Source organism: Trypanosoma rangeli, assembly GCF_003719475.1.
Source record: "Trypanosoma rangeli strain AM80 chromosome Unknown Tra_15.4_contig_00215, whole genome shotgun sequence".
Taxonomy (NCBI): domain Eukaryota; phylum Euglenozoa; class Kinetoplastea; order Trypanosomatida; family Trypanosomatidae; genus Trypanosoma; species Trypanosoma rangeli.
The window spans coordinates 22,291-33,962 of NW_021705961.1; the positions used below are offsets into that span (position 1 = coordinate 22,291).

Sequence of the window (11,672 nt, forward strand, 5' to 3'; positions counted from 1 at the left end):
ACACAATACAAGCACACATGTCTCCCTTCCAGCATCTGTTTAGGCTTTTGTACTCCCCACGCGACAAAGCCAAGCAACCGGCGGTGGTAGACCTCTTACACCAAAGAAACGGAGGCACAACACCACGCAATAATGGTGCTCAAGAAAAGTGAGGGTATCAGTAACGCTCAGGGTGGCGTCGAAGTCACAAAATCCCCACCTTCAAACCAATGGACACGCAATAGCAAGAAAAAAAAAAAGGAAAAGAACAGCGTGAATAGAGCGGCGAACACGTGTTGGATGCCCATTTCCACCACCGGGCTCGCAACACATCGCTCATGTTTCCTTCGCGCCCTTCAAAACCCCGTCGTCATTGCGGAGTCCCTTCTACATCTCCGGTTCAGCGAAAGGAATTCCCCGCTCATGGGGAAAACCCAAACAACGACAGAAAATGACGTCAATCAAATTTATTTTGCTTTTGCGCGGCTGTACGCTCGCGCTGTGACGGCGGTGGCGCTCCCTCGCCACGCGTTGCGTCATCGTCCATCTGGGCGGAGGCGTCACATTTCGCTTCAGCGGCTGGCAGGGCCTTCGCCAGCGTGGGGTGGCTCAACGCTTCCGTCACCAGGTCACTAAAAAACCGCACACGCACCAGATTCCACTTGTGTGCGGGGCCCAGGCACACGGGGCACGTAAACTTCAGCCTGCGCTTCCGCGGCTGTCGCCGCCGTTGTGATCGTCCAGGGCGGGCGGGACGCGTGCGAGGATCCGCCACCATCGCCTCCCCTGCTGCATCGCCCCTTTGGACGCCAGCCAAACGATGATCACTTTCGCCGCAGAAGTGCACCTCCTCCACTTCATCGCTTCTTTCCTCCTCCGCCTGCGCCACTGCGGCAACCGGCAAACAGCCATTCTCGATACCCAAGTTAATGCATTTGTAGCAGAATACATGCCCACACGTGTCGACAACGGCAGGGTCATGCAACAGAAGACGATGACAGATGGGGCAGCACAGCAGCTCTCGCAACGCTGCCACCACGCGGGTGTTCAGCTCCCCACCGTCAAGCTCCTCTCTGTCACGGAGCAGGTCTGGTAGCTGAGACGGGGAGCACTGCGTGGGCTCCGCCGCTTCGCCATTAACTTTGAGCTCCCAAACACCACTAGGGGCAATGAAAGGATCATGCGTGCCCCCGACTGTACCCATCAGCTGTCCCAGACGGCGCACTGGGGGGGCGGCGGAGAGACAACAAAGCAAACAACAGAAAAACAAGCAACAAAGAAGAGAACAGGCCAAATTGCACACAAATCGTTTATACACAGAGACACAATTGTATGCATATTATATACATACATTTATATATATATATACATATGCTTTTGTATATATGCATAACCCTTTCTCCTCTACACGTCGAGAGAGATGAAAGTAGAGTACATGAGAGTAAGGGGAAGAAGAGTAGTGGATCTTAGCACTATTAACGTAGCGACAACAAATACCTTTTTTTTTCGCCATCTTTTTTTTTTTCTTCTCTCTCTCTGACCTCCTCTGCACCTCAATCCTTTGTCTCTTCGTTCGTAATTCTGTTGACCTCTCTGCTTCCCGCATTATGCTTCAGGGACTTTACAGGGTTCGTGCGGTATATCTATCACTGGCGTAGATGCCATCTGCAAACATGGTGCCTTGCAGCTGCCCATCCCCCAGGCGTGGGGCCGCGTACTTGCTGCCGTCGTACGTGGTGTCGAGGACCATGGCAGAGGCAGCGGCGGTGTCGTTGCTCCAACGCCCAGCGGTTGCAACGTCAACGACGGCGGCCCCATCACCCCAAAGGCCTGAGAAAAACACGACAATAAAGAGAAACAGGCAGAGCACCAGAGAAACCACGCTACTGCGTTCATACCAGCGGTACGGGGTCCATGCAGCAATCACAGGGGTCTCTCCGTAGCCCCCGTTCACGCCGATGAACCGGGCGGCGGCGTTGTAATGACGATTGCGTAAGAGCTGCCGCTGTTGGCCGCTCCGCCGATCCACAACAAAACCCCCGAACATCGATAGCCACTGGCTGTCGTCCGCAGCAGCTGCAGCCTCGTCTGGGTTCTCATGCCACAATGCCGGGGAAACCAGGAGGCGCGAGATGCGTGAGGGCAGGCGTGCAAGGGCAAGAAAAACTCGTCGTATCAACCTACGTTCCGCGGCGTCGGCGCGAAACACGCTCAGCACCGACTCATTACCGCGAAGTGGACGAACGGGTATGACGCCGTGAAGCTGACGTGCAGCATCGTAGTGGTGGCACCGCCCTCTTCGTGAATAGAGGCACGACGGGACAGTGATATCCCCCGTTGGGGCCAACGTCTCACCGCCGTCGTTGCGCCCCGCCCCCACCTCCTGGTTGGCACACCGCCGCGATAGGCCCCTGCCGCCAGCCGCCCCAGGCTCCTCATGAAACACCTCCGTGTGGGTCGGTGAGGAAGATGTGAGAGAGCCGGACGACGTGCTGGCACCCATACGTGGGGACGAGCCATCACGGGACTGGGTTCCCGTCCATCGCCCGTGCCAAGGCGATCGAAGCGCATCATACAGGAGGGTTCCTAAGCCACGTGAAAGTCGTCCCCCACTTCTTGTCTCTCTATGTGAAGGAGGAGGTGTGCGATGCAGACGTTCTGCTCCACGCGGCGTCACACCCGACGTATTCTTAATGTCACCCATCGTTCTCTGCAGACGATTGCAGTAGGTTTCAGTGGAAACGCCGCTGAGGTGTTGCGTCTCGCTTCGCTTCTGCTCTGTCTCGCGTTCCTTCTGCAGAAACCGTGCATCCGTGCACCACGTCACCCCGACCACCTCTTCCCTCGCTGCGGGACCAACAGCACCCCTACTCTGATCTACCGCCGCTGAAGTGTTTCCATGGCCACCAGCCATAGAAATGGTAAGAGGACTTTGATACACAGCCCGAGCCGCCGAAACCGGATCCTCAAACTTCACGTAGAACCAATTCTGACCCCCCGCCAGAATAGGCGTTAATTCACTGCTTCCTGAGGATGCATATGCCAAGGGATAATAGTGCGACACGGTCCGACCAAACATGACGTCAAGGAATTCTCGCACGTTCATAATGCTCTCTGGTGAGGCACCATAAACGGCAACCCAGCGTTCTCCTGCAGGTGAGAGGACCGCGCCATTGTTGTTTTTGTTGTTGTCATCATTCAAGTGCACGGTGTTTGCCGCTACGTCGGGCATAAGCGTCACATCCTCACATCGATCCTCAAACCCTTCGGGGAGGAAGCAGGCATGCCTCACAGGCAACGTTGGCGCGGTGGATTGTTGTTGTTGTTGCTGCTGCTTAACCCAACCGCGGCGCCCCTTGCGTTCCACCCACTGACCGATGTCTTGTTTCCACATGAATTTGGAAGCGCCTTCTGAGAGGTGGGTGGGGTAAGAAGAGTGAAGGCTGGCTCACTTCCTTCTCGCGCGCTTATTCTTGTTTACAGGTGCATATAAATTGTGTGTGTGTGTGTGTGTTCAGTTCCAAAGGAGAAGAGGGGAGAAGAGAAAAGAGAAAAGTGTGACACACACACCGACATCGAATAACGGGAGCAGGAAATGGAAATGGAAATGGAAATGGAAATGGAAATGGAGGAGGTGCACCTCACGAACGTCAGACATTAACGGGATGAATTCCTTCATCACGAGGCGCGACAAATACGTCGTCGCGGAGAGTTGCCTTCTCCACTTTCATTCTTGCATTGTCCTCTGCTTTACATTGCCGAAAATTTCTGCGCTGGCTAGTGCAGTGAGGGCTCCGCTGCTTTGTTCTGCGCCGCACCGGAGTGACGCTGCACAACCACGAACCACAACACACAGATAAAAACACACGGGCAAACGAACAAACAAACACACGCAGTCCACAAAATGAGGAGACATTTTATACATCGCTGCGGTACTGGCTTGTAGAAGCACGCAGGATAGCCAGCCTTTATCCGTCGGCGTCGTATTCCTTCGTTCTTCGCATCACTGCGGTCGATACACGCCGCATTGACGGATACCACCATTTACTCACTCTTCATTCGCTTCCTGTCACTCTTTGTGTTTCTGCACTTCCTGCCTGCGTGGGGTTCCCACAGGACGTGGATGTGATGAGGTACTTCTCACGGAGGCGCCGCTGCTCATCGCTGGCATTGTAAGACATTTCCGGCGTCAACGCATTCATGGCCTTGTGGTACGTTAGCATGGACGCAAGCTGCTCATGCCGCCGCACCTCACTCGCCAACACGGCCTGCTGAGCTGTTGGCGTAAACTCATTGAACTTGAAAAAGATACGCAATCGCTCGTAGGAGGAGAGCGAGTCTGTGGCACCGCCACTCTTGCCAATGACGTCGTCCATCAGTACCACGCCCCCCGCCCGCGCGCCACTGCCCTGGGTGTTGAGGCGCGAATTCAGAAAGTGGCGAGGGGGCTGCACCGCCGGTGGAAGCCACTGCGTCGTTGGAAACGCCAGCCGCCTCCCTGAAAAGAGGGCCAGCCTCTTCTGCCGCTGCACCGCCCCACTCAGGAGGGAACCCGTCACCACCGTGTTGCTCTGCCCAAACTTCAGATCGCCGGTGGTGTGCCACAAGCATGATGAGCAGCGCCCCGAGGCAAAAACAGTCGACGTGGGCCCAACTGGCGCTGACACATCGGCAGCCCGTACATTCGCCTCGGCGCGAAAAAACGTCAGCTGCTGCACACCGGGCTCACCAGCAGCGGTGCTTCGCGTCAAAAATACGGGGAACAGCTCAGCACCTCTGGCGTGCACGTACTCCTCCACCTCGTGATGGTGAATGTGCTGCACCACAACACCATTCTCCAATTCGGAAAATAAAATGGGCAACACGCCCAATGGTATGGCCACAGTCGCGGGCACGAGGGTTTCCAGCACAGTGGAGCCTTCTGTTGCCATGGAAGAGGTGGTGTTGCCCCACGACGCCTCTGGCGCGAATTCGCGTGCAGACTTTTTTTCAACATTTCCCAAGCTTCCAGCTTCCCACTGACGCTTGGACATGTTGAGAATGTCAATGCGAAGTAGATTGTGGGCGATGACGAAGCCTTCGGCAAGCTCCCGCAGACGCGTTGTCAGCGCCGCACAGGTCCCTGTGGCACGGTTCCACCGGGTCCGTGCGTCTGCCCTCAGTTCTTCTTGCCGCATCGCCACCTGGCGGGCTTTGGTGACAGTATGCGGGGTGTACGTCGGCAGCACAAGCTTGCGAAGAAGGCCCTCAAGCGTGGCGGACGTCAGGCCCGCCCTGACTGGGCCCGAAGAATACAAATTATGCACCTCCGTCACGTGGTGTTGATGGTCCACCAGCCGCATCCCACCCAGCGCCATGTCAAACATGGCGAAGCCCTCACCAATCGCAAGGGATGTGATCGCCTCCGCGTTGCGGCGCACAGCCTCGGACGGCTCCACGATGGCCAGCCCAGACTCATGAATCACACGAATGGAGGTTGCCGTGGAGCGCGTAAAGAGTGTTTCTAAAAAGGGAAAACCGTTTCCACGCATGCCACGATACATCACACGTCGCCGCAGCACGGAGCCGTCACCAAATACGATGTAGAACCAGTTATACGACTTGCATCGTATGAAGGTGCCGACAAGGTTGTCGCTAGTGCCAGCGTTAAGTGCAGGAAAGGGGCAACCCGTCAAAGACAAGGGTGAGGCAGCAAATTCAGGCGTGCTGTTGCATTTAGGAGAGGGTATATTCTGCAATGCCGCAGTAAGTGCCCTTTGAGCTTCTGTGTCTTGTAGCGTTACGCAGCGCGCGCCTTCAGCGGTGGCCCAAGCACCATCGTGTAACGAGGCACACACAAATACGCGGGGCAGTGATGGCGCTTCCACACAATAGTGTACTGTGGCCCCACATGCCGCGCCAACAACACCCACCTGCTCTAACAACGTCTTCAACGGCGCTGGGGGGTCGGTGCAGGCCTCATGTATCAGGCAACTTGAGAAGGTCGTGATGCAGGTGCCATCTGCATGTAATGTGACACGGGCAATGACATCTGTATCACACAGAGCGGAGTTGTCGTCACTCCACGCAGGCCTTTCTTCCCACTCCTCATCCTCCTTACGATACTGTTGATTTGTGACGCTATCACCGCTCAGGTGTCTCCCCTCCCCTCCTTCCCCTTGTTGTTGCTTGTTTGGCTCTTGAGAGTCGCGGTTCAAGTAATAGTAGACTATCATGACGCCGTCTGCCCGTGAGACAATGCGGCAGCGATTGCTACGATCATACGCAACCCGGGTCTCAAGGGTGTTAGCCACGACGTGTACAAAGGGACTTGCGCTCCCCTCGCATAGCTGACGCACGTAGCAGAGGCCTGTTGCCATAAGAACTGTCTCGCAAATGACTGGTGTGCCACCCAAAGTGGCCACCGGCACCGGGTATCGCGTGACGACCGTCCCATTGGGGTACATCATCCGTGTGGCACCGGAGTGAAAGTAGCGGCAAACTGCCCCCACCTCCTCTAGCACTGCGCGATGCACCTCCATCTCTACCGTCTCCTCCCACCTTGCATGCGCGTCATACACATGCACGCAGCGCAGCAGTTCCGTCGCCAGACGCTCGCTAGACTCGTGCCGCATGATCCACAAAATTCCATCCTCCTCCTCACAGTGTACCGTGACACCGTTGGCGGCCACAGTCGCTGCTAAACTGGGAATCTTGCGGGGAACTTCCGCGCCGACAGCTACCGGCAACGAGGTATTTGCATTCGTGTCCTCGCCAGGCACTACCTCTGGGGCTGCAGTCCACAATAAGACAGATCCTTCCAGCGCGACAGGAAAAACGCGGGGATGCTCCTCCACGCGAATCGACCTTTCGGACACCGCTGTCAACGGGTCGACGTCCTCGCCACCACGTCGTTTTTGCTTCGCCGCCCCCACCCCCCGTCGCGCACTCGGGTGGTTATCGTCTGTCAATACCGTAGAGGTGTTCGTGCCTCGTCTACTGGACCTGTTTGCTGCCTTCCCACGGCGTAAGCTTGGACTCTTTACAGAGACCGTGCTGGGGCTGACGTCGGGTTCCTTTTCTACGACGGTGCTGGGATTCACGGGTGTAGCCCAGTGCGGGGTACAGGTGAAAACCACCCCGTCATCAAAGGTGGCTGTGAAGTAGATAGCCTCATCACGCGGCAGTTTGTGTGGAACATGTGGCGGCACCAACGCGTTCACGTTCCCGCCGGCAACACTCCCGGCAGCCGCACTGAGTGACGGTGACGGTGGTGGCGGTGGTGCAATGCCATAGTGCAGCGTACAGGTTAACTCGCTGGGTTTCACGTAGCGGCACATGCGACCTCGGTCGGTCGTGACCACCTCAACCACGCTATTTTCAAAGGGGTACAAGACGTGACGACCCTCCAGCACCGTTTGCAGCTTCCCTTCAGAGCGGCACACACCGTTCGTTCGCCCTTTATCTTCCACCGGTGCGAGCAAGAGCTGCGGTGACGCCTGTAGTCGCTGCAGAAGCTGCTGACGAAGCAGCTCCCCAATAGAAGCCCCAAAAACAGTAGAAGTTGCGTTCACTGCGGGCTCTCCAACGGAAGCGGCGGACGGAGGAACCGCATGAGACGTCGCTGGGCCCCGCGAGGCACTGAGCTCGTTCATTTGGTCGATGGTGGGAACACCGGCAACGTAATGGCACCACACCCACCGCGTCTGCCGTTCATGCGGAACGGGTACGCCACCCAACATCACCGCTTGAACCCGCTTCCGTGAGTACACATTCTCAGCATGTGTAGAGTACAGTGTGGTGAGGTTTCCATCCAGCGTCTCTAACGGATCGGAAATAGGACAACGCATCACGCGGCAAATATGCGAACCAAAGCGAGACTGAAACTCATACAAACGGCGGATTGCCACGGGCATCGTCATACACTCCTCCACAGACCGCAGGGTGGGGCCAACCACGTCTCTCCGCGCATTTGAATGCGTCAACGCAGCCCACCCATTGCGAGTGGATGCTAGGGCTGTGCTGGTGGCGACCACCATGCCTGTCATGCGTGACTTCCGAGCGAGCTGCATAAGATAAATCTGCTGCAGGATGTGTGTCCGCTCAAGTGCTGTCAATTTACGCTCAACCGAAGACCGCAACTTTTCATTCACAGTGGTGAGACCCACTGCGACGGTAAGGTCATCCCACACCTGGTTCCACCCGTAGGCAAGTGTCTCACTGGCGCGCTTAAAGTCTTCCTCAACAAGATGTAACAAACGCTCGTCCATCGCGTCCTCCGCATCGTTCAAGGTGTGCCCATTTAACGTCTCCTCCAGAAGCTCCTGCACTTTAATCGCTGCTCTTAGTTCATCCGGAGAAAACATGAGGGGTCCCTCGCCCCTCAGAACCTCTGCGGGCAGGGAGGCAAGGGAGCCAATCCCCCGTTTAATGAACTGCTGCGTCATCCACCGAATCTCCTCCGGGCTTGGCGGGTTTGCTGGGCGGTCCAATGTGTGATCCATCGGCAGTGTTGCCGTCGTGTTGACCAACAAACTTTGGTCCTCGTCCACGGGTATGGGGGAGCAACGTGGTGGTGTACTGCCTGGAGTTTCTACGGGGATGCTCGACTTCCCATCTCTCCTCCCCGCCGCCGCTGCCGCTGCCGCTGCCGCTGCCACCACCCCAGCAGCAGCAGCAGCAATGTCCGCGCCACCATTCATATCCAATGCTCCCAATACCGTACGCTTGGAAGCGTACTGACGAAGCTGTAACAGTAGCGAGGCTCCGGTTCTATCTCTTATGTTGACTACCGGCAACGCCGCATCCTGTTCATTCATCACTGCCAGAGAGGTGTTGGTGTCCCCCTCGTCTGCAGGGCACACCACTCTCAGTTCCTGCTGCCTCGCCAATGAGACGGTTACCTGTGCGGCGAGGGCGCATGCGGCGGAGGCACACGTCCACTGCCCTCGCACTTTCACTTCCCGAACATAGTACGGCCATTTCTCCCTCTCCCCATGCAAAAAGCGGGCTGTGTTCCCGGGCAGGAGTGTCAAGTCACTTGTGGGCGGGTATTGCAAAACGGTCTCGTCGAAGCCCATCGTTCTCGCCGACGTCGCAGTCATTGTCATACCGGATGCCAGAGGGGTAAACATCGTTGGGGCTTGGTCTCTTGTTCGAAACAACATCGATGACTCAACGGTAGTTTCAGTCCCGACGAAGGGTTCCTCCTGCTGTGTCGGGGCCTGTGCTTGCGGCTGTGGCATTGCCAAAGTGGCGGGAAGACGATACACCGTTTTCGAGCCAATCAGCTCCACGTAACGTGCGATGTCGTGCGAAACGTGCTGTATCATTGGCAGCACATTTCGCACGCAACGCTGCACCCACACGCCCTTGTCGTCCCCGCCGCTCTCAAATACCTCACGCAGGCAAACTACACCGGGTCCAGAGGCTTCCCCTGCAGATGTTACCACCTTGATCCCTCCCTCCCTCTGCCGCCTCTCAATCCACGCGTTGAGTGTGTTGACGGCGTCACCGGAGGCATTGCTTCCATCAGCGTCTTTGGCACCAGTTGACAAACCAGGCATAGCGCTCTCACGCGGGGCTGTGCGCTTGCCAGACGCGGCGGCACGCGAGCGTCCACTTGTGTTAACTGAACCCGTCGCCCTTGCTACGCCAGCCGGTCGTCCATCTACAAACTGCACGACAAGACGTGTGTCAATAGCATTGGTTGGGGATGCTCTCCTATTTAGCAGTGCGGGTAGGTCCCGGGGATCCTGCAGCGCCAACACCACGGCTATTTCTCCCGTGAACACCCGCGGTTTTCCGCCTGGTTGTGGCACAAGCTGCGTTTGTTCGCCAAGGACGCTGCCATCAGAGAGCAACGTCCTGATACATGTGTCGTTATTAGTGTTGGCGAAGCCATCCATGTCTTCGGCGATCATTCGAAATGCGTTTTGCACCATCGCGCTAAAGTCTGCAGGTGCCTCGCGCGTGCCCGTATGCATCGAGCCCGTGCCCTCTGCCCCCTCACATCGCTCAAGTTCTGGCAACTGGTGTATAAACACAACCGGGACACGCCATTGTGGACCCTTCACCACACTGTACCACTCCGCACGCGACCGCTGCGTGCCGTCGCCCCCCAAGGTCTTTAACCCTTCAACTAAAGAGCCATTCCGAATAGGTGCCGACGTGGCCGTGACTGACATGGCTGCGGATTTCTTGGCGCCCTTCAATGCCTTACTGACTTTTCCGCTAGTGGCGGTGCTCAGCGCGGTGGCACTGAAGGCGTTCGTGCCCACCTCGGAAGGTCCTCTGGAAGCCGCCTGCAGTGCCGCCAAGATGGCGTTGATGAGACTCCCCTCCGCATCATTGTCCCCCGTTGCATCTGCTGATGGCGGTGTCGCGGATGCCGCCTCTGACGGCGTCGGTGCCAGTGCCACTCCATGGGCAAGAATGGCAGTCAGCACGTTAAAATCAAAGAGAGGACTGTCGCTGCAAAGAAGGATGAGATGACAATTTATCTTCCCACTCCCCGCCTCCTCAGTTGACATGGCCACGTAACGTGCACAGGTATATATATATATATATATCTCCCTAGCGCTGCCGGAAATAAGAAGACGATGCGAGTTATATACGTGCTGCAAGTAATCCTTACCGCCGATGAGCCAGCCAGTCTCCGCTGCCTTTGTTTCTTCCTCTTGTGGCTGTCGTTTTCCCCCACCCCCTTTCAGCCCTCGCTTCCTTTTGGCTGGACACTTTATCGCACCTTCCCCACACACAACACCTCTGCCTCGTCTGCTTTGCCAGCAGAACGACTCCTGCGCAAAGGAGAAACCACCCACGACGACTACTCCTACTACCACCGCTCGCAGTGCGTGGCTGCAGCAACAAGGAAACCAAATAAAGAAGACGAAGACAAAGAAATTAAGGCAAAATCCCAGCATGAATCGCAAGGAGTAATACACACACACACACGTACGCACGTCGACGCCGGCATGCAGAGATGCCACTGCGCCAGGGGAGTAGCTGCGAAATGACTCAAACAAGACGCAAAATCACAAAAAAGAGAGCCAAAAAAAAATGAAACGAAGAATACAAACAGACCCCTCAAGCGCAAACCCACTGGAAATGCATGCATGCAAAGTGGAGGAGCAGAGATGAGAGAAGAGGCAACGTGCGAGGGAGCAAACGTGAGAGTGAGAGTACACAGAGGCACATCCCACTAACCTTCCCGCTCCCTCTTCTCTCCTCGCCCGCACCCCCATTTTTGTTCTTCCCTCTTCCGACAGAATGACTATGCGACGACGGCGCGCTTCGTGTTCTTCTTGACGAAGATGACGCGGTCCTTGCGCGGAGCCTTGACGCGGCGGTGCAGGAGCGGGAAGGACAGGTTGCTGGCGTGGTACTCCGCAATGCTAAGGCGCTTCACCTGGTGGTTCGGGATGCTTTTCACGCCCAGCACCTCAACGTTGCAGTACCGCGCACGGTGGCGGGAGGCGAGATCGTGATACGCCTGGCTCACCGCCCCCGCCTTGCAAACGTCACGGAACTCCTTCACCATGTGCGTGTATCCGCAGCGCTGGCTGTAGTACGCAATGTCGACGCTGTAGTTGCGTGCCGCCAGCTTACGGTCCTTCACGACCTTGCAGGAGAGCACGTCACCGTGGGTCGACTTCACCTTGTTCTTATCCCGCATCATGCGCCAGAAGCGGCTCTTGGCGACGACGAAGTTC

The 11,672-nt window shown here is 56.7% G+C and overlaps 4 protein-coding genes across 4 annotated transcripts, besides 6 other annotated features; all 4 read right to left on the reverse strand.

Moving 5' to 3' along the window:
* Positions 1-436: 436 nt before the first annotated feature.
* TraAM80_06126 (conserved RING finger protein) lies at positions 437-1,183 on the reverse strand (the record flags this gene model as incomplete). The annotated part of the gene is made up of 1 exon (XM_029382981.1): positions 437-1,183. The coding sequence occupies one exon, from the start codon at positions 1,181-1,183 to the stop codon at positions 437-439; it is 747 nt and encodes a 248-aa protein (XP_029237150.1).
* A 132-nt stretch (positions 1,184-1,315) lies between these two features.
* Positions 1,316-1,366: a microsatellite.
* Positions 1,367-1,600: 234 nt separating this feature from the next.
* On the reverse strand, positions 1,601-3,373 carry TraAM80_06127 (uncharacterized protein; the record flags this gene model as incomplete). The annotated part of the gene is made up of 1 exon (XM_029382982.1): positions 1,601-3,373. One exon carries the CDS (start codon positions 3,371-3,373, stop codon positions 1,601-1,603), a length of 1,773 nt encoding a protein of 590 aa, XP_029237151.1.
* A 101-nt stretch (positions 3,374-3,474) lies between these two features.
* Positions 3,475-3,493: a microsatellite.
* A 12-nt stretch (positions 3,494-3,505) lies between these two features.
* Positions 3,506-3,535: a sequence feature (GA-rich).
* A 35-nt stretch (positions 3,536-3,570) lies between these two features.
* Positions 3,571-3,609: a microsatellite.
* Positions 3,610-3,824: 215 nt separating this feature from the next.
* Positions 3,825-3,871: a microsatellite.
* Positions 3,872-4,034: 163 nt separating this feature from the next.
* TraAM80_06128 (uncharacterized protein) lies at positions 4,035-10,490 on the reverse strand (the record flags this gene model as incomplete). The annotated part of the gene is made up of 1 exon (XM_029382983.1): positions 4,035-10,490. The coding sequence occupies one exon, from the start codon at positions 10,488-10,490 to the stop codon at positions 4,035-4,037; it is 6,456 nt and encodes a 2,151-aa protein (XP_029237152.1).
* A 20-nt stretch (positions 10,491-10,510) lies between these two features.
* Positions 10,511-10,529: a microsatellite.
* Positions 10,530-11,233: 704 nt separating this feature from the next.
* Positions 11,234-11,672, reverse strand: TraAM80_06129 (large subunit ribosomal protein L18Ae; the record flags this gene model as incomplete). The annotated part of the gene is made up of 1 exon (XM_029382984.1): positions 11,234-11,672. A coding segment is annotated over one exon (439 nt), but the record flags the coding sequence as incomplete, so codon positions are not given.